The 22167-nt window shown below is 43.4% G+C and overlaps 2 protein-coding genes and 1 long non-coding RNA gene across 10 annotated transcripts in view; 1 reads left to right on the plus strand and 2 right to left on the minus strand.

The window, feature by feature from the left end:
* The window catches only part of LOC110498492 (uncharacterized), a 42584-nt gene extending 32160 nt beyond the window's left edge, over positions 1–10424 (minus strand). For 3 of the 7 annotated variants that reach the window (XM_021575111.3, XM_036953766.2, XM_090210520.1), the window contains exons 1-3: positions 9913–10424; positions 7990–8111; positions 1749–1907 (exon numbers count right to left, since the gene is read on the minus strand). In XM_021575111.3, coding sequence (XP_021430786.3) covers positions 1749–1907; positions 7990–8111; positions 9913–10195 — 564 coding nt within the window. In that variant the 5' untranslated portion in view covers positions 10196–10424. Of the gene's footprint in view, positions 1–1748; positions 1908–2064; positions 2516–7438; positions 7579–7989; positions 8112–9912 lie in introns of those variants that run through there. The other 4 variants (XM_090210521.1, XM_090210522.1, XM_090210519.1 and 1 more) reach the window with 3 other exon arrangements.
* Positions 9964–12543, plus strand: LOC149975142 (uncharacterized). Of its 2 annotated transcripts, none has more exons than XR_016488836.1 (3): positions 9964–10271; positions 11319–11650; positions 12147–12543. It is a non-coding gene; the product is annotated as an uncharacterized LOC149975142 (long non-coding RNA). The 2 variants fall into 2 exon arrangements; XR_016488837.1 differs by having other exon boundaries at positions 9972–10271; positions 11319–11668.
* A 4153-nt stretch (positions 12544–16696) lies between these two features.
* On the minus strand, positions 16697–20593 carry LOC110498516 (uncharacterized). Its single transcript, XM_036953799.2, has 3 exons — positions 18985–20593; positions 18647–18756; positions 16697–18241 (listed from the first exon to the last, which is right to left on the minus strand). Exons 1-3 carry the CDS (start codon positions 19262–19264, stop codon positions 17204–17206), a joined length of 1428 nt encoding a protein of 475 aa, XP_036809694.2. The 5' UTR covers positions 19265–20593; the 3' UTR covers positions 16697–17203.
* Positions 20594–22167: the final 1574 nt, after the last annotated feature.

Genomic DNA, 22167 nt, shown 5'->3' on the forward strand with positions numbered 1-22167 from the left:
AAGAGACAGGTGATACAGATTACACAGACATACATTCCCTCAGGTACGTACACACAGATAAACACTTTCAATATGGAGTGTTTACCCATCCCCACTATGTTTGAGTCTCATACGATTTCACAAATTCCTGTACATGCAAATGTAACCGCAAAATTATTGGCACCCTTGATAAAGATCAGGGAAAATACTAAACAAAAACAATTGTTCATCTTTATCAAGTTTCCATAATTTAGGACCCCATTGAATATGCCTTATATACAGTATATATAATTAAAGTAGTTGAATGGAAATAATGAAACATCATATATCCTACACAGTGGAAACACTGACCGACTTTAGGCTTAAGCCATATATATATATATATATATATAAATAAATCACAGAATGTCTGGATGCAATATTCTACCCAGGAATATTCAACACTGAAATATGTTACTCTCGTTATTCCAAATGTATCTGGCTTTTTTTTCTGCTGACAACAATGAACATTCATCAGTCTTTGATGCTGGGTTTGATCTAAACGTTAGAAGCTATCGAGTGGAATGGTTACTTTCTATAGCTCGGTATCCATTCAATTGACGACAGATTTGAAAGAAAACGTGCACATTTTCCCACCAGTGGTGTTTCCACCAAACTGACATGATGCAGATAAAACAAAATCATTGCGTGATGACGTAGCGCACACGAAATGTACTTTTTCGCTTACGTTCTCACGTACAGAATAAAAATATTACGTTCAATGTGTTTCCATCGCATTTTCAACTCTACGGATAGTTTTGTCATACAAACTGTTGCGTTAAATAGAAAATGTGCCTAATCTGGTCTTGGCACGTGGGCTCTAGCCAACAGCTCGCATATACAGTACGGGTAGGCTAGTCTACGTCATGATATTATTATGGAAAACAGCAAGAATATTTGTCAAACGTAAGTCAAGCCTTGATATTTCTTTGAAAATGAGCATCAAGATCACCGTGCACTTTCACCACCCTCGGGAGCCTAACTAACGAGCCTAGTCGTAGTGGGAGGACCACACACCATGTCATCGCGTGACTCCAAGTTTACTTCGATATGATGGCTTTTATATCAACATTTGCGCATAGAGGCGTTTCCACCGCCCATTCTCTCATAATGAATTTTACAGACGCAAAAAGATCCCATGTCGAACAAACAAATTCTGTCGGCATTTAGAAAATTGTACCGAAACTTCCTGTTTCCATCACAGCTGCCATGATTTTTTTTTCTCGGTATGACTTTACTTGCACAAAATCTGTGAATGGAAACGTGGTTCATGTTATAGAGTGGAATGGTTTTTCTGCTCCTGTGTGGACCTAGAGGTATATTTTTAGCTGGTCCTGGTGGGAGAACCTCTTCTCATACTGGAGGCAGCTGTAGGATTTCTCCCCGGTGTGGACCACCTGGTGCCTCTTCTGGTGTCCAGCTTGGGTAAAGTGCATACTGGGTACAGCTGAAGGATTTCATCCCTGTTTGGATCCTATACACTACTACTGTACTGGTTCCAGTCCTCTCTAGACAGATCAGTCTGTGTCTCTAAACCCAAGGGCATGTTGCCAGGGTCGAAATGGGATTGAATCGGGTTACTCTGTGAGTCGGGAGCAGGAGGACAGTCCAGTGGCCCCAGCTCCAGTCTCTCTAGGTCTGATCTCTGGTCAGATCCTTTGTGCAAGAGCCTTTGTGTTAAAGTCTCTGTCTGTCTCTGACTTGAAGACGGTGTTCTGCGTTCTACTGACCTCCGTGATGCTGCGGCAGGTCCTGGGTTGGGGCGTAGCAGTGCGGTTCTCCGTGGCTACAGGGGGCGTCCCAATCTCGATGTCTCTTCTGTGTCGTGGGTCCTCTCCTTCAGACCTCTCCTGCTTTACCTCAGGACCTCTAGCCTCTACATCTGCAGACTGACACAACAAGGGAGGTTATTATTGGTACATGAGTTGAATTGGATAACAATGTCTTAGAGAAGTCTCACAAGCTCCCCTATGGTAGATAAATAAGGATGATCTGGAAGAAAAATAAACGCACACTCTAGGAGCTCAGATGCAAAAATTTAATTACCAACGTTTCAACAGCCAAGCTGTCTTCATCAGGGTATAATCACAAACACTGCGGGATGACTCGTTTATGTAGCGTCAAAAGACACAGGTGTCTGTAATCATGGCCAAGAGTGGCCTAATATCATTGGTTAATTATCAAATATTAAAATGTCATACAAAAAACAGCATACAAACAACAAATGGATAGCTTACGATCATAGACAAATATGACTACACAAGCTTACAAACAATTACAATGGCAAAGTCACAATAATCACAAGAATGGCTTCAGGTCAAAGTCTACGATGAGACCGAAGGGCGCAAGGGTCTTTAAGTTAAAGATCCAGGCAGCCTCTCGTTTTAACAATAAATTATCAAGGTCACTCCTTCTCCTAGGGAGGGTGATGCCAATATAACGCAGAGACGAAATCGAGTGGCCTGCCTCCAAGAAGTGGGCCGCAACTGGATTTTTATTTTTTTTATTTTTTTATTTCACCTTTATTTAACCAGGTAGTCTAGTTGAGAACAAGTTCTCATTTGCAACTGCGACCTGGCCAAGATAAAGCATAGCAGTGTGAACAGACAACACAGAGTTACACATGGAGTAAACAATTAACAAGTCAATAACACAGTAGGAAAAAAAAGAAGAAAAAAAAGAGTCTATATACATTGTGTGCAAAAGGCATGTAAGTAAAGTTTTTACACCTAATGGTGCTACGATGCTCTGAGATACTTACTTTTAATTCGCGCTTTGTTTTACCTACATAATTTTTACCACAAGGACAAGTTATAAGATAAATAACTGCCTTAGTGGAGCACGTAATAACACCTTTGATTGGGATCGATTTCCCTGTTTGTGGGTGTTTGAAGGATGTACATTTATAAGTGCCATTGCATTGAGCACAGCCATTACATTTGTAATTTCCATCCAGTAGGGACACAAATAGACGTTGTTCAGAAATATCTTGGGGTGGTAAATCAGTGTACCAATTGGTCTCTGAGATTTCTGCCCCGCGAGAATACGACAAAGGGAAGGTCCGAAAACACATTACCGAGACGATCATCGCATTTTAGGATGTGCCAATGTTTGTGAACAATTCCCTTAATTTGTTCAGAGCACTTTGAATAGCGGGTAGTTAGAACACAAGAATGCGTGTTTTTGCGAGACTGACCTTGAAAAAGGTCATGTTTCGTTTTGTTTTGAATTTTCTCAATGTCAATATTAATCGGATCATTCTTGTAGCCCCTCTCCTTTAACTTTCTTTGCGTCTCAGCCATATTTCTGTCGAAATCTGATTGTTTTTTGCAAATTCTTTTGATTCGACAGAATTGGCTGTAGGGCAAACTATTTTTCAAGAGAAGTGGGTGACAACTATCAGCCCTCAACAAACTGTTACGATCAGTAGGTTTCCTGTAAATTGTATAGAACATTATCTTCACACAAGATCAGAAGATCAAAAAAACTGATTTGACGTGTGTCAGATTGCATAGTAAATCTCAGATGCTCAGAACAGGAGTTAAGAAAAGCATGGAACGCCTGGAGCTGTTTTGCATCACCCTTCCATAGAACAAAAAGATCATCAATATACCGTTTCCAAATAATGACGTGAGACAAGAAAACATTTTTGAGAGGATTGAAAATAGACTGTTTCTCCAAGCAACCCACATACAAATTAGCATAGTTAGGAGCCATGGGGGATCCCATAGCAGTACCTTTCGTCTGAATAAAGAAATCATTTAGAAACATGAAATAGTTATGTGTGAGTACTATTTCAGCCAATGTTATAATGCAGGCACTGGAAGGAAATTCCTTAGGGTCACGTTGCAGAAGAAAATGTTCCATAGCTTCAATGCCGTCCTCGTGTGGAATATTTGTGTATAACAACTCAACATCAAAAGTAACTAACAAGGTATTCTCAGGGAGAGGATCAATAGATTCAATGATAGAGATCATACTGCTGGTGTCCTTTATAAAGGAGGGGAGCTGTTCTGCGAGTGGTCTAATAAAAAAGTCAACAAAAGTAGATAGAGGAGCAGTTACTGCATCAATGCCCGCTACAATAGGGCGCACTGGAGGTTGTGTAACATTCTTGTGTAATTTCGGCAAAGTGTAGAAAGTGGCAATTTTAGGGTGTTGAAATCATGTTATTTTTTGGTTATCTACCAGAACTTAAATACCAATCTAGGACAGTAAAGATAGTGTTCTGAAATTGGAAGTGGGGTCACTTCTGAGTTTCTTGTAAAAGGTGTTGTCAAGCAGCTGTCTATGACACTCATGTACATAAACTGTCCTATCCATGAGTACAACTGACCCACCCTTATCAGCAGGACGAATAAGGACTGACGTATCGGATTGTAAATCAAGCAAAGCTTGAGCAAGATTTGGACCCCTGTTTATTATTCTTAAGGAGATTTCCAACATCATTTTCCACAAGTCTGCAATATGTCTCGAGCGAGTGATTGCGTTTGGCTGGAGGTATAAAATGACTCTTGCTTCTAAAAGGAGTCGGAGTATGTGCAGGAGAGCAACCTACTGGTTCAATAGAAGTGTCAGAATTAGGGGAGCTAAAGTATTCCCTTAAGCGGATATTTCTAAAAAACTTAAACATGTCTACCTTAACATCAAAATCGTTGCACTGGGTTGTAGGCACAAAATATAACCCTTTATTAAGCAAAGAACCTACTGATCGTAACAGTTTGTTGAGGGCTGATAGTTGTCACCCACTTCTCTTGAAAAATAGTTTGCCCTACAGCCAATTCTGTCGAATCAAAATAATTTGCAAAAAACAATCAGATTTCGACAGAAATATGGCTGAGACGCAAAGGAAGTTCAAGGAGAGGGGCTACAAGAATGATCAGATTAATATTGCCATTGAGAAAATTCAAAACAAAACGAGACATGACCTTTTTCAAGGCCAGAAATACACCCTTGAGTTTGAAATAGTTGAGGCTAGTCAACAGCCATTACTGTCAGCTTCTACATGCGAGCGCCTTGGGCTTATTAACTTCACCATCCCAGCCGATCTTAACATTATAGACAAAGTCCAGGCTGGGCCCCTGAGCAAGGAGACACTCCTAAGCAAAGTACCATGATGTCTTCAACGCACCGGTTGAGTCAGTTCCCGGGGAAGTCCACTTTGAGTTGGACGCAGCAATCCAGCCTGTCCAGTGTGCACCCCGCAATGTACCAGTGGCCATGAAAGCAGCTACGAAGGCTCAGCTTGACAAATACGAAGCAGATGGCCACATCATATCCGTCACCGAGCCTACAGACTGGATAAGTAATATGGTTATCGTCAAGAAACTAGACAAGCTACGGATATGCATTGATCCTTAAACACCTCAACCGGGCTCTGCGACATTCACATTACATTATGCCCACGTTGGAGGATGTTCTTTACAAGCTCCCAAAGGCCAGAGTCTTCACACTCGTGGATGCCAGAGATGCCTTCCTGCAGTGCAAGCTCGACGAGCCCGGCAGCTACATGACCACCTTTTGGACACCCTGGGGCAGGAAGAGGTGGTTGAAGCTTCCGTTTGGTGTCTCCGTGGCTCCAGAGGTGTATCAGTGGAAACAGCATGAGCTGTTGATGGGACTCAGTGGCGTGGAACCCATAGCAGATGACATCCTCGTAGTGGGCTGTGGGGACAGTGATGAGGAGGCAGAATGTGACCATGACGCCAAGATGGCCCTGATGGTCAGATGCAGACAGATCAAGCTAAGGCTAAGCATAAAAAAGCTTCAGTTTAAAGTGCCAGAGGTCCGCTTTCATGGGCACATCTTGTCCTTCGTAACCTACCTGGCCAAATTCCTACCGCGGCTCTCTGAAGTGTGTGAGCCACTGAGGAGGCTCATGAACAAGGACACCATCTGGCATTGGCCCCCAAAACATGACGCAGCGGTGAGGGAAATAAAACAACTGGTCACCCAGACACCTGTACTGCGATACTACAATGTGTCAAAACCTGTCACGATTCAGAGTGACTCAAGCCAGTATGGACTTGGCTGTTGCCTCATGCAGGAGGGCCAGCCTGTGGCATTCGCCTCTAGGGCACTCACGCCAACAGAGCAGAACTATGCCCAGATAGAGAAGGAGTGCCTCAGCATTGTGTTTGCATGCCAACGCTTCCACCACTACCTGTACGGGCGCGACAATATTACCGCAGAGACAGATCACAAGCCCCTTATTGCTATATTCAGCAAGCCTCTCCTGAATGCCCCAAAACGACTGCAGAGCATGCTACTGGCCCTACAAAACTACAACCTCAAGGTGGTGTATAAGCCAGGGCCAGAGATGTATGTGAGTGACACGCTCAGCAGGGCTACTGCATCAGGCACTCACACACGCTCCATGCATGAACAACATGCAGTGTGCAGCTTACAAACAGAGCAAGTGGATGTTGAACACATCAACCAGGCTGACTACCTCAATGTTACGGACCAGCGCCTTATACAAATCAGACAGCACACAGACAGGGACGAGCAACTCCAGGCATTGAGGTCTGTGATTCTGATGGGCTGGCCCGACTGCAGGGAAGAAACTGCTTTAGCCGTCAGAGAATATTGGCCAGTCAAAGAGGAGCTCAGTGTTCAAAACGGAGTAATATTCAAGAGTCAGAGAGTCGTTATTCCCAGGTCTCTGCGCCCTGAGATGTTGGCACGCGTGCACTCAAGTCACATAGGAGGTGAGGCCTGTTACAGACAAGCACGTGACACACTGTATTGGCCAGGAATGCAGAGTGAAATCAAAGACTATGTCAGTAAATGCACAATCTGCATGAATATGCCATTGAGCAACAGAGAGAGACGATGATGTCCCACGAGCTACCGATGCGCCCCTGGCAGATAGTAAGTCTAGATCTCTTCCAGCACAGTGGCAAAGACTTTCTACTGGTAGTCGATCATTACTCAGACTTTTGGGAGATCGACCTCCTCCCCGACCTCTCAGCAGAGACAACGATCAAACGCTGCAAGGCTCAGTTTGCCCGCTATGGCCAGCCAGATAGGGTAATTTCAGACAATGGACCCCAATTCTCCGGAGTTGAGTTCCGAAAATTTGCTGCAGGATGGGAATTCGAGCACGTCACTTCATCACCACGACACCCAAAGGCTAATGGGAAGGCGGAGTCCGCAGTAAAAATCGCAAAGAACCTCTGCAAAAAGGCTCTGCGAGAGGGCAAAGATGCCTGGAAAGCAATCCTGCAGTGGCGCAATACCCCGACAGAAGGCATGGATAGCAGCCCGGCACAGCGCCTCATGGCACAGCGCTTAAAAGCAGTTCTGCCAGTAGCCAGCACTCTCCTAGAGCCATGTGTGGTGACAGACGTGCTGGTGAAGCTACGTCACAGAAGACAGGTCTCCAAGTTCATCTACGACAAATCAGCAAAAGACTTACCTGAGCTCAGGGTGGGTGAAACGGTGCGAATGAAGCCCCTACCAGGGGACCGGACAGGCCTCTGGAGACTCGGATCCTGTGTACAGAAAGTGGCACCACACATGGCTCCAGTACCGTAACAGGGTTGACCTTCGGATTGCTGAGCCAGCACCTACTCAGAACCCTGATGGCCAAAGGGGTCGCATGACAAAAGACTTAATCTGTAGGTTTCCCATCAGGGATTGTTGACAGACAGATAAAAGTGAAGAGAATATCAAAATGTGTTGTTACCTGAGGAAAAAAATAAAAAAAATAATACTAAACTGTTCATGTTGGAAATTGTTACTATTTTATTAAATGGAAGATGTTATAAAAGTAAGATGCCATCTGTTGGTAAATGTTCATTACTGCAACTCTTGTGTTTTACCGGGGTGCTTGAGATACCCGGATGTGTTCTGATGTACTGAACAAGACTGGTTACTCGCATCAATGCCTCTGTCTCGTCATTTAACATTCAAGCCTTAATTAATTGGCCACATTTTATGTACTGTCATTTTTCATGTTACACTAACCTCTATCACGATAACTTGCTGGGTTGAGGTTCCACTCCCCTCATCAACAGTGATTGGTTGGTCTCTCCACACGTTGTGACCTGCTGGCTTCCCAAAGCTCCTGTGGCCTCCAGTGAGAAGTCCTGAGAGAAAGAGGTGGTGGTGAGGTACTGTCAATATATTGTACACTATTGACACTGCTTGTGTAACAGTATAACTTTATAAACAGTCCCCTCGCCCATACACTGCCTGTGTAATAGTATAACTTTCTAAACCTGCCCCTCGCCCTACCCGGGCTCGAACCACAGTTGTTGCACACATCAACAACACATCAACAACTGACACGCATCGTTACCAATCGCTCCACAAAGGCCGCTGCCATTGCAGAGCAAGGGGAACTACTACTTCAAGGTCTCAGAGCAAGTGACGTCACCGACTGAAACGCTATTTAGCTCGCACTACCGCTAGCAGCGTTACACTTTTGACCTCCTCCTTTTCCGCAGCAAACAGTGATCCGGGTCAACAGCATCAATGTATAACTTTAGACCGTCCCCTCGCCCATACCCGGGCGCGAACCTCTGCACACATCAACAACAGTCACCCACGAAGCATCGTTACCCATCGCTCCACAAAAGCCGCGGCCCTTGCAGAGCAACTTCAAGGTCTCAGAGCAAGTGACGTCACCTATTGAAAGGCTATTTAGCTCGCACCACCGAGCTAACTAAGCTAGCCGTTTCACATCCGTTACACCTGCAACTGGGTAAAGTTCATGATGCCGTTGACCTTAAAGGGCCCCAGGACCAAAGATCCACCACTATATTTTACAGTAAGGTGTGAGGTTATTTTCTGCTCATGCATTCTCATTTCGAAGACAAACCCACCATTGGTGTGCGTGGTCATAGAGCTCTATTTCATGTTATCCAACAAATTATTCTGATTAATAAGGCTGTAATACACAATGAATTGGGATATACAGCCTGAAACTAATGCCTGCAAATTTAAAATTTAAATTTAAAACGTACTATACATTTAAACTTACTCTGGCAGACAAAATATAGACAGGAAAGTATTGTTTACCCAACTTTTTAGAGAGCTGGTGGGTATATGGTTCAGTTTGGCACCAAGGTAAAAAAAAAAAATTGGGGGGATATTCGTTTTTCATCTTCAATAGCTATGTCAGGACAATGAAAATGGTATATTCTGAATCAGAGGAGGATTGTGAACAATCCAGTTACTAGCAGTTGATATTACGATGTCAATAAATGAATCTTAAATGGCGCTTGCTTTTTAAATGACTGAATATATACAGGGCAATTTAGCAATTAGGATTTTATTTGTAACGGTTTGATAAATTAGGCATTGTTGCACTCTGTTGGCATATAGATAAATGCACATATTTTTTCCATTTTTACTCAGAAAGAAAGCATGCAAGTACTCCAACAGTCGAAACATGTCAATGCCCATCCCTATTATTTTCAAACTGTATATACCAATAAATTGTGTATTGCAGCCTGATTAATCTGACTACCAACAAATGTAAGTTTGCTAAATGGCATTGGCACTTGGATTGGAACCGGTGCCCTGGTCAGATGAAATGAAAATTGAACTCTTGAGTGCCTATTCAGTAATCTGGCCCTGGATGTAAGGTAACACTTCTCATAACTTGTTGATACACAATTTATTGATTGACTATGTTCCATGCATCACTTATTTTTTTTTTGAGTATGACAACTGGAAATTCGGTAAAGAATATTTTTGCAAGAATAATTTGCACTTAATTGACATGGCTGGTTAAAAATATATATATGTGCAAGATAGCCAAGTAATCAGGGGAAGTATGGTATACTATCCAAAAACTGACAAAGACCCAATTCTGTAACACATCTGAACACATGCGCAGAGGGGAACGGGGCGACAGGGCCAGCAGCCTTCTGTAGAATGTACCTCTTGTCATTCCTCTGTATCGGTCCAGGATGTTGACACTACTAGATCGACTGGCGAGAACGCGCTCTCGCATTGTCCTCTCTGCGCGCTCCCGTGCCACCTTCAGTTCCAGTAGCTGTAGTTTCCTCCGCAGTCCTCTGTTTTCTTTCTGGCTTTGAGTTATTTCCAAACGAAACACTGCATAGTCGTCGTCTACGAGTTTACATATATCTGCCACGGCTGTATTTGCTAGCTCCTCCATGATGGAGGCTATTTGAGTGTGAAAAACCATATGGTTAGCCATTGTTAGCAGCTAGCTAGCGTTACCTAGATAACATATATCAACCAAGTCTCCCAGCGCGAATTAAAGACGGCCTGAGGTAAGTATGTGATGCTGTGCAGTTAAATGAATCATATTTTGAGTTTCAGGGTGTTAATAAACGTCTAGATAACTATAAAAACGCTAACATCGAAATCGTTCTTGGTCCTTGTTCGCTTCCGTTTACTTAAGAGAAAGGATCTTATTGGTGTGCGTCATAGGTGGAATGGTATAATGAGATGAAAAATGTATGCGTGCTATTCTTTGAAATACGGTACTGCTTATTACATTACATCAAATATCCTATGATCAGTATTGTTTTAATCTGAGAGCTGACTTGTTTATGAAGAGCAGTGTGTTAGCAAGAATAGAGTAGAAAATAGCATGACTTTACCTCAGTAAGGTAAATATTCAATAGTCCTTGTTATAGTCTGACCAACTCAGTGGCCTTGTGGTTAGTGTCTGCCCTGAGATTGGAAAGTTGAGTTCAATCCCTGGCCGAGTCATACCAAAGACTGTAAAAATGGGCCCTGATGAGTCTAGGCTTGGCACTCAGCATTAAGGAGCTAGATTAAGGCTAAGGCCCTGCAATAGACTGCGTCTTGTCCAGGGGGTGTACTTGTACGTCAAGCTGCCTCACACTACAGAAATAGGAGATGAGCTAAGGTTCATGCAAGGCTACTTACTTGTTATAGCCTATGTTTACCATCTCTCTAAAAACAGTTTTTTACAAATGACAAGTTAACAAAGCATTACCCCAATACACTTAACATAACTATAATATAACAGCTAAAGAATGGTTCCCAGATATCCCCTGCGCACATCTCACACTGCTACGATTTCTTCCCGTTGTGGACACTCCTATGTCTATAAGGTTACTTGGGAAGGAGAAGCTCTTGTAACATAGTTTGCACATGAAGGGACTCTCCTTGAGGCAGCTGAGGAAGGTTAGACCCAGGTCCCTTCTATGAACCCTTTCAGTAGGCATTAGACGGGACCCTGAAAGAGAAGACTACCACTAGAGGGGTCTCCCGCCACTCCCTGTGAAGGTTGAATCCCAGGGTGACCTGCTCTGTTCAGCATGGATACTGTGGTGTTTGTATCATAGGAACAAGATGGTCTATCAGCCACAAGTCCTGCTTCATCCCTGCACTGAGACTGTGAAGAGAAGGGTCTGGGCTGCAGACTGGATCCCTGACTGGAGTCTCTCTGATGACCACCTGTCCACTGGTTGTGTTCTACGTAGTGGTTGTGGTGGAGTCTCTGTCCCTTGCGGTTGGGTCCTGGTTCCGACTTGGGAAGGAAGAGCGACGGCTCCTGATCCAGGGTTCTGAGACGGGGCCAGGGTTTGTGACCAGCCACCTCAGTGGTCCAGTCTCTCCCACCAGTAACACTGGATATCATCAGGTCTTCAAGGACTGCAGTCTGCAAACAAAGATGGTACAGAAAAGCATAAAGGTTTATATAAGAAACTCTTTACTGTACACAGAAACATGACATTATAAAATGTTAACCAGTCAAGCCCATCTCTAACACTGATTGAAGTACCTAACAATATGGAGCCATTGGATTGATTGTTTATGTTCAAACTCCGTCCCTGCAATGATACAAAAATAACCAAGTCAGTCAGGACAGTGTCAATTTCGTATTTAATTAAAACAAATCACATTTATTGCACAAAACGATATGTGACAAGTAGAATGACTTTTCTCATCATGGAAACACTGCCTTTTCTGTAAATCTGGTATCCTCCCTTTGATAAAATGAATGTTAAAATACTTTGGAAAATGTTTTACGTTACATTACACACAGCTTCACTACTTCATGTCAAGTAAACATGAATTAAGATACTATCATTATCTCGGCACAGCCAGAAGAGGACTGGCCATCCCACATATGCTCTCTCTAATTCTCTCTTTCTTTCTCTCTCTCGGAGGACCTGAGCCCTAGGACCATGCCCCAGGAATACCTGACATGATGACTCCTTGCTGTCCCCAGTCCACCTGACTGTGCTGCTGCTCCAGTTTCAACTGTTCTGCCTTACAATTATTCGACCATGCTGGTCATTTATGAACATCTGAACATCTTGGCCATGTTCTGTTATAATTTCCACCCGGCACAGCCAGAAGAGGACTGGCCACCCCACATAGCCTGGTTCCTCTCTAGGTTTCTTCCTAGGTTTTGGCCTTTCTAGGGAGTTTTTCCTAGCCACCGTGCTTCTACACCTGCATTGCTTGCTGTTTGGGGTTTTAGGCTGGGTTTCTATACAGCACTTTGAGATATCAGCTGATGTACGAAGGGCTATATAAATAAATTTGATTTGATTTGACAAAGTTGTCACTTTTCATCAGTGAAGCATTTTTACAGACACCACCACACCAACCATCACCATATCATCTACTCTGTCTCATCATACTCATTCTTCCCTCAGTTCTCCTCATCCAGTTCTCTACTACATCCTAAACCAACAGAATGAACTATCTAGTACTACATTACATACTCTACACATGGGCCTGTGCATTTCCCCCAGACCCTCCTCACACCCCTCCTCCTTCACCAGCAGCACCTCCTCCTCCTGGAAGAGACATGTGACACAGACACACACTCCCTCAGGTAGGTAGGCACAGATAATAAACACACTTTCAATATGGAGTGTTTACCCATCCCCACTACATGAGTCCTGTACTGTAGTTACAGAATGACTTCATTGTTAAACCCATCATGGTGGACATTATTATCATGTGGGTAAAAACAAGTCAGTTATGATAAGTCAAATGTCATTATTGGTCAAACCTGACTAAACTAGTTTAACGTGTACAGTAGGTGTTTGTGTGTGGCTGTGTGTAGGTATATTCAGTAAGTATTGTAAAACGGCTAGCTGACGCCGTCTGAACCCTCATCCGCTAGTGACTTAAATGCCGAGTTGACTTAGGTCTGACCACAGGCGGTCCGGTAAGAACCAGGCAGATGTGTCCATATCAATGCTATTCGTTTCAAAGGAATGAAGGTGTGGCGGAGGTGTGTCAGCAGATGCCATATTCTGACCTTGACTTGATTCCCGCATAATTCCGCCACCTTTATGCACGAGGAAACTACGAATAAGGTCGAGCACACTTTCCGCTTCCAAGTGAAAAAAGCATCTACTTAATTTTTTCTAATAGAAATTACACCATTCTCCATGCACTGTCAGTTACAAATTGATAAGAGCTATTGATAACACCTAGGTAAATGAATAATCCGTTTGGATTGTAAATATAAATTACAATCGTTTAAGATATATTTTACCTAATGATCGCTGGAGATAAATGTGAAAACAGTCATATTTCAGCTAACTGAAAAGCATGTCAACATGACCGGTATTTCAACTTTTCCACAGTGTAGTATAAATCGCTGTGTCGTTATTCTGACTTTTAATTGTAGGCCTATGGCTTGATTTTGTAGGCATAATTTCATTACATTGTTAGTTTAGCTTCCATTCCTCTGCCATGTCTGTGTGGTTGTTCCTGGGGGTCGCTAGCAATAGTGGATTGTATTAGGCTAACGTATTACAAATTGCGCAATAATTTGGGACACGTAGCCTATTTGAATCATGGAACGCAGTTCCGTGATTAGGGAAGATTTATAGGCCTATTGTTGAACTCCTGTTGCACACATGTTTCACCTTCCAATATTTCATGGAATAAACCATTTAATTTGGCAATTTTCATAACGAATCAAACCAATATTTTTGATTCACCAATATTTTTTGTGCGTAATAGGCTCTCCAAACCTGTTTATGTATGATTCATAAATACTTTCCTAACCCTAAATATTCTACAAGAATATATATTTTTAAATCTAACAATTGGTGCTGAAAAAGAGACGAATATGCATGCATTTAAATGGCTTTCTTTCATTGATCCCTAATATTCTGAACCATTCTCTCCATATATTCTAATGAGTCGAGAAAATTCAAATTATTAAAGGTACACCAAATTTAAAGGGATGACTTTAGATAAATGCCCTGAAAACACGATTGATTGAAAACTCCACAAGAAAATATGTTGGCCAGCCAGTTGGAGGGATTTCTGCGGTTGAATTAAATTGATTCAGCCCGCGCAAGGGAACCACGCCTGCAAAGCCTGTTACTCACCTGCATAAGGTACGTCTACCAACTACTGAGAAATGCGTAAGAAAAAGGTGTACATTACATAAATCTGAATCTGGCCCTTGGTCACCACCACACAGTTGCACATACATTTACACCATAAGTGATAATGTGGTTTATTTCAGATGAACACTTCTAGAAGAAACTCTGAAAACTTGGTCAACAGCCAAACTTGTCGTCTGTCTACAACTAAAAACACCAATAGGGCAGCGAACATAGCATAGCAAGGGGCTCTAAAGGTGTCAGCATGTTTCAGTTAGGCTTTAAAATACATTCGCTTGAAAAATGAGAAAAAAGCAGCAAAAGTAATGTTTGTCCATTTTGAAATGCTGTAGCCAGAATACAGTTCCTCAAAATAGTCAGAATTAATATAAGATAACTCAAGACATCGGTCATTAATTTTGACGTTTTTACCGATCTTAGTCGCGCAGTTTTACGTCTAAGATGTTTGATGCAGTATTTTTCGACGAAAACGAGTTGTCTCTCGTTGAACTACAACAGACCTTTATTGAAGAATCCCTACTGTTGACCAATCACTGATGAAGGTGCGTAGACTTCGGCTCCGAACTTCTGCTTGCCTCCAGAAAAAATGTGTGCCCGAACAGCCGAAAAAAACACTCACTGATGTCCAAAACTAACAAAAACGTCACCAAATGTCATAATTCACAAACTCTACCGAACTGTTTCGAGTGGGAAGCATGCGGGCACCTTCAGCCTGGTGGGCTAGGCAACTGTCTACCAACTCAGGCAGGTGGCTGAAATCTAAGCAGGGTAGGAGACTGCAGACCTGCAATGGGGCAGTTAACTTAGGGCCTAGCATGGCAGGGGGGCTCTAATCCTGGCGGGATAGGAAGCTGCACACCTAATAAGGCAGGGAGACTGAAAACCTGACTGCAAAGCAAACATTGGGCTTAGCAATGTAGGGTGCCTAGGGCCTGAAAGAGCAGCAAACTTAGGGGTTACTAGTGCAGGAGGCTGTGGACCTAGAACAGCAGAGGACTGGGGACCTAGCACTAAGACAGGAGTCCAGGAACCTAAGTCAGAACAGTGTGAACCTGCAACTAGGGCCAGAGACTGAAGACTGGGTACGGCCGGAAACTGAGAGCCTACCAAGAGAGCCTTTTTTCTGCGTCAGGGACTGGGAGACTAGTCATGATCGAGGGAAAGATGAACGGAGCGAAGTACAGAGAGATCCTTGATGAAAACCTGCTTCAGAGCACTCAGGACCTCAGACTGGGGTGAAGGTTCACCTTCCAAAAGGACAACGACCCTAAGCACACTGCCAAGACAACGCAGGAGTGGATTCGGGACAAGTCTCTAAATGTCCTTGAGTTGCCCAGCCAGAGCCCGGACTTGAACCCGATCAAACATCTCTGGTGAGACCAGAAAATAGCTGTGCAGCGACGCTCCCCATCCAACCTGACAGAGGTTGAGAGGATCTGCAGAGAAAAATGGGAGAAACGTCCCCAATACAGGTGTGCCAAGCTTGTAGTATCATACTCAAGAAGACTCGAGATGGTAATCGCTGCGAAAGGTGCTTCAAACAAAGTACTGAGTAAAGGGTCTGAATACTTTATATATGTAAATGTGATTTCAGTATTTTTATTCTCAATAAACTGGAAAAAATGTTGCTTTGTCATTATGGGTATTGTGTGTAGATTGTTTTCTCTCAATGTAATCCATTTTAGAATAAAGCTGTAACGTAACAAAATGCGGAAAAAGTCAAGGGGTCTGAATACTCTTTGAATGCACTGTAAATGTAAGTCCATTATAATTTCTACAGTTTAGATTTGTCATTTTTATGTATATCGAGTTTGTTTCTCCCCAACCTAAGAAAATTATATAAAAAATGTTCCCTAGAGTATGCCCTCCTGATCTCTTCTCTTTTACAGGGCAGGTCCTTGTAGTCCCTCAGCAGCTCCCAGCTGGTGAGGGAGGTCACTACCTGACCAATGGTTGACTGTGTGATGAGAGAGGTGCGTAAGACCTCGCAGCTCATCTTCTTCTGGGACTCGATGGCTTCGTCCGTGTGTTGTGGGTGGTGACAACAGCCTCATGGCTTTGCAGGGCAGGATAACTCATCTGCCTCCTGGGCGCAGAATTTTATTCTGTTTTGGGCGCAGAATTTAATTATGTTTTGGGTAATGGAACATCTTAACCGTAGCCAAGTCAGAATCCGGCGAAACAAAGGACCATGTAAAAACGTCCATTCAAGTGCGTCCAGTTTGCTGGAATGGCCTTTTCTTTTTTTATACATGTGTATTGGTTATAAAGCGCTGCCTGGTGTTTTAAGAATATGGTGAGATCAGATGTGATGTATACTAAAGAGTCTCAATAAATGAAAAGTCCCATTTTGTGTTTATTAAACCAACCTTTTTTAAAGACACCATATAAAAACCACACACTAAAAATCTGCATGACCTTCATAAACTGCATTCATTTACTCATTAAAAGTATTGTGGGAAAAATATTCTGTACTTGAACATCATATATCCTACACAGTGCAAACACTATGAAACAGACCTTTCAGGCTTAGATATCACACGTCTGTCTGGATTCAATATTCTACCCAGGAATATTCAACACTGAAATTTGCTACTCTCTTTATTCCAAATGCATCTGTGGATCTTTTCTGCTGACACCAATTAACATTAATCTTAGTCTTTAATTGATCTAAATGTCAGAAGCTATTGAGTGGAATGGTTAATTTCTAGGTCAATCCGTGGAATGTTTTTTTTTTCTGCTGGTGTATCCTCTGAGAACCTCTTCTCGTAGCGCATACTTTCTCCCGTATGGACTTATAAGTGCATGTTCAGTTGGTGTTGGTAGGAGAACCTCTTCTCACACTAGGGGGTTGTTGTTTTCTCCCCTGTGTGGACCCTCTGGTGCCTCTTCAGGTTGCCAGCCTGGGCAAAGCTCATGTGACACTGGGTACAGCTGAAGGGTTTTACCCCTGTGTGGACTCTCTGGTGCCTCTTCAGGTCACCAGCCTGGGTGAAGCGCATATGACACTGGGTACAGCTGAATGGTTTCTCCCCTGTGTGGACCCTCTGGTGGATCGCCACCTTCTGGGAGCTGCTGAAGCCTTTGTTACAGAACATGCAAAGGAACCGTTTCTCTTTACTATTGCCTGATGTGGCTCCCCCTCCCTGTGCTTTGGCACTTTGATCCTTTGAGTTCGATACCTGATCGAAAAGGTATTGTGAATCGGAAGATGCCATTGGCGTGGACAGTGGGTCGCAATCCCTGAGCGTGTGTAAAGGGGAGTGGGTTGCGACAGTTAGATTGGTCTCTAAGCTTTTTCTGTAGTCTAAGAAGTCATTGGTGTTGCCCTGTGAGTGTCCTTCTCCAAAGCGAGTCTCATCTGCATTCCATGTCAGAGGAGAGTCACCCTCCACTTTCACAGTCACCTCATCTATGACTATAACCTCCCCTTTCTTATCTAGGGACCCTTCAGAGTATACACTACTACTGTACTGGTTCCAGTCCCCTCTCATTGGATTAGTCTGTGTATCTAAGCCGACAGGCATGTCACCATGTATCATCTCTGTAGCGTATGAACAAGACGGATCATTGCCAATCTGTAACGTGTCTCCTAAGTCCTGATGGGACAGATCCATCCTCGGGCTCGGGTTACCATCAAGTAAATATTCTGAGTGGAGAGCGGGACAGCCCAGTCGCCCCTGACCCATTAAATTCTTGGTGTCGATCCCTGACTTGAGGACGGCATTCAGCGTTCCACCGACCTTCGTGATGCTGCGTCGGGTCTTTGGTGCCGCTGGGGCGGTGGTGGGGTCCTCCGTGGCTACAGGGGGCACTCCAGCCACTCCAGTCTGGATGTGCTCTCCTTCAGATCTCTCCAGCTTGACCCCAGGACCTGCAGACTGACACAAGAAGGGGGGGTTGATGGTATTTTTAAAATGTTATTTAACCTTTATTTAGGTAGGCAAGTCAGTTAAGTACAAATTCTTATTTACAATGATGGCCTACCCCGGCCAAACCCGGGTGACGCTGGGCCAATTGTGCGCCGCCCTATGAGACTCCCAATCATGGCCGGATGTCATTCAGCCTGGATTCGAACCAGGGACTGTAATGACACTTCTTGCACTGAGATGCAGTGGCTTATACCGCTGTGCCACTCGGGAGTAGAATTGGGTAACAATGTCGTAGAGAAGTCACACAAGCTCCCTTATGGCAGATAAATGAGGATGTACATGTAAGCAAGTGAATAGCTGATGGGAGCCTTTCTGAAATGTACTGTAATTTTGATGTAATACTATTACACTAACCTCTATGATGATAACTTGCTGGGTTGAGGTTCCACTCCCCTCATCAACAGTGATTGGTTGGTCATCGCTCCATGTATTGTGTCCTGCTGGCTTCACAAAGCTCATGTGGCCTCCAGTGAGATGTAATTCACCCAAGAGAGTGATTGGGGGAAAAGAGGTGATTAGGTTAGCTACTGTCAATGTTTAACGCTATATTGCAAGTAATCAGGGGAATTAGGCTATTTCATACTATCCAAAAACTAACCAAGACCCAATTATGGTTAAACATATGTGGTTAACGCTCTACATGTGTAGAGGGTAACGGGGCGACAGGCCACGCAGCCTCATGCAAAATGTACCTCTTGCAATTCCTCTGTATCGGTCGAGGATCTTGACACTACTGAAACGACTGGCGTTGACACGCTCTCGCATTGTCCTTTCTGCGCGCTCCCGTGCAACCTTCTTCAGTTCCAGTAGTTGTAGTTTCCTCCGCAATGCCCTGTTTTCTTTCTGGCTTTGAGTTATTTCCAAACGAAACACTGCATAGTCGTCGTCTACGAGTTTACAGATCTCTGCCACGGCTGCATTCGCTAGAACCTCCATAATGGAGGCTATTTGAGTGTGAAAAACCATAGCCATTGTTAGGTAACTTTAGCAACTAGCTAGTTAGCGTTACCTAGATAACATATATCAACCAAGTCCTGTCTCCAAAGCGAATTAAATAATACCTGGGGTAAGTTTGTGATGCTATGCAGTTAAATGAGTCATATTTTGAGTTGCAGGGTATTAATAAACGTCTAAATGACAACAAAAACGCAAACGTGGAAATAGTTTTTGGTCACGGCTTACTTCTGTTTACGTCGTCTTCTTTGAGGTTTTATCGACGGACTACACAAAAATGGTGTACTGTTGCCACCTACTGGGTGTGTTCAAACTGGGAGGTTTTAAAGGGATAGTAAATGCAAAATCAATATTCGTGTCAAATTACCTTTAGCTTCCTTGAAGCTTCTGAAGGCCCATGGTGACAGAATCCACAATAATACATTGTTGTACATATGGCTACAGCCTGGAGTTAGCATATTATAGGGTGTCCACCCACTAAACGCGCTGAGGTGATGAAATTTCACTTCCTTATGTTATAAAATTTACCAAGACAAATCTGATTCTTCATGTTCTATCTCGCTCAGTGGGGTCTGTAACATATCCGCCACCAATAAAAGACAATACTGTGCAGCCGTCTTCATCGACCTGGCCAAGGCTTTCGACTCTGTCAAGCACCGTATTCTTATCGGCAGACTCAACAGCCTTGGTTTCTCTAATGACTGCCTCGTCTGGTTCACTAACTACTTCTCAGATAGAGTTCAGTGTGTCAAATCGGAGGGCCTGTTGTCCGGACCTCTGGCAGTCTCAGGGTTCAATTCTCGGGCCGATTCTTTTCTCTGTATATATCAATGATGTCGCTCTTGCTGTGAGTGATTCTTTGATCCACCTCTTCTTTGGACACTGTGTTAACAAACCTCCAAACGAGGTTCAACGCCATACAACACTCCTTCCGTGGCCTCCAACTGCTCTTAAATGCAAGTAAAACTAAAAACATGCTCTTCAACCGATCACTGCCTGCACCCGCCCGCCTGACTAGCATCACTACTCTGGACAGTTCTGACTTAGAATATGTGGACAACTATAAATACCTAGGTGTCTGGCTAGACTGTAAACTCTCCTTCCAGACTCACATTAAGCATCTCCAATCCAAAATTAAATCTAGAATCGGCTTCCTATTTCGCAAAACAAAAGCCTCCTTCAACTCATGCTGCCAAACTTACCCTCGTAAAACGGACGATCCTACCAATCCTTGACTTAGGCGATGTCATTTACAAATTAGCCTTCAACACTCTACTCAGAAAATTGGATGCAGTCTATCACAGTGCCATCCGTTTTGTCACCAAAGCCCCATATACTACCCACCACAGCGACCTGTATGTTCTCGTTGGCTGGCCCTCGCTACATTTTTGTCGCCAAACCCACTGGCTCCAGGTCATCTATAAGTCTTTGCTAGGTATAGCAGCACCCACGCGCAGCACGGGCTCCAGCAGGTATATTTCACTGGTCATCCCCAAAGCCAACACCTAATTTGGACACCTTTCCTTCCAGTTCTCTGCTGCCAATGACTGGAGCAAATTGCAAAAATCACTGAAGTTAGAGACTTATTTTGTGTGTTCTCTACTCTAACAATTAATCCACAGATACAAGGGGAAACCTAGTTGGTTTCTAGTAATCTCTCCTTTTAGTCATCTTCTGTGGATTTTACAGTTGAAGTCAGAAGTTTACATACACCTTAGCCAAATACATTTAAACTCAGTTTTTCACAATTCCTGACATTTAATCCTAGTAAAAAAATGTCCTGTCTTAGGTCAGTTAGGATCACCATTTCATTTTAAGAATGTGAAATGTCAGAATAATAGTAGAGTGATTTATTTCAGCTTTTATTTCTTTCATCACATTCCCAGTGGGTCAGAAGTTTACATACACTCAGCTCTGTCCTCCTGGTGTAACTGAGTCAGGTTTGTAGGCCTCCTTGCTCGCACATGCTTTTTCAGTTCTACCCACACATTTCCTATAGGGTTGAGTTCAGGGCTTAATGATGGCCACTCCAATACCTTGACTTTGTTGTCCTTAAGCCGTTTTTCCACAACTTTGGAAGTATGCTTGGGGTCATTGTCCATTTGGAAGACCCATTTTCGACCAAGCTTTAACTTCCTGACTGATGTCTTGCGATGTTGCTTCAATATATCCACAATTTTCCATCCTCATGATGCCATCTATTTTGTGAAGTGCACCAGTCCCTCGTGCAGCAAAGCACCCCCAAAGCATGATGCTGCCACCTCTGTGCTTCACGGTTGGGATGCTGTTCTTCGGCTTGCAAGCCTCCCCCTTTTTCCTCCTAAGATAACGATGGTCATTATGGTCTAACAGTTCTATTTTTGTTGCAAGATCAAATCCCTGAGCTGACAAGGTAAAACATCTGTCGTTCTGCCCCAGAACAAGGCAGTTAACCCACTGTTCCTAGGCCGTCATTGAAAATAATAATTTGTTCTTAACTGACTTGCCTTGTTAAATAAAGGTAAATAAAATAATATAAGATTTGTTTTACTGTGGATATAGATACATTTGTAACTGTTTCCTCCAGCATCTTCACAAGGTCCTTTGCTGTTGTTCTGGGATTGATTTGCACTTTTCGCACCAAAGTACGTTCATATCTAGGAGACAGGACGCGTGTCCTTCCTGAGTGGTATGAACGCTGCGTGGTCCCATGGTGTTTACACCTGCGTACTATTGTTTGTACAGATGAACGTGGTACCTTCAGTCGTTTGGAAATTGCTCCCAAGGATGAACCAGACTTGTGGAGGTCTACAATTGTTTTTCTGAGGTCTTGGCTGATTTCTTTTGATTTTCCTATGATGTCAAGCAAAGAGACAATGAGTTTGAAGGTAGGCCTTGAAATACATCCACAGGCACACCTCCAATTGACTCAAATTATGTCA

The sequence above is a fragment of the Oncorhynchus mykiss genome, chromosome 19 (genome assembly GCF_057628025.1).
Source record: "Oncorhynchus mykiss isolate SJ-2025 chromosome 19, ASM5762802v1, whole genome shotgun sequence".
NCBI lineage: Eukaryota > Metazoa > Chordata > Actinopteri > Salmoniformes > Salmonidae > Oncorhynchus > Oncorhynchus mykiss.

Excerpts from the sequence above, each read along its gene's own strand:
- LOC110498516 (XM_036953799.2), bottom strand. The coding sequence starts at position 19,264 with ATGGCTATGGTTTTTCACACTCAAATAGCCTCCATTATGGAGGTTCTA. Across the intron at positions 18,757-18,984 it reads ATACAGAGGAATTGCAAGAG|GCCACATGAGCTTTGTGAAG; the intron begins GTACATTTTGCA and ends ATCTCACTGGAG. Across the intron at positions 18,242-18,646 it reads AGCAAGTTATCATCATAGAG|TCTGCAGGTCCTGGGGTCAA; the intron begins GTTAGTGTAATA and ends TTCTTGTGTCAG.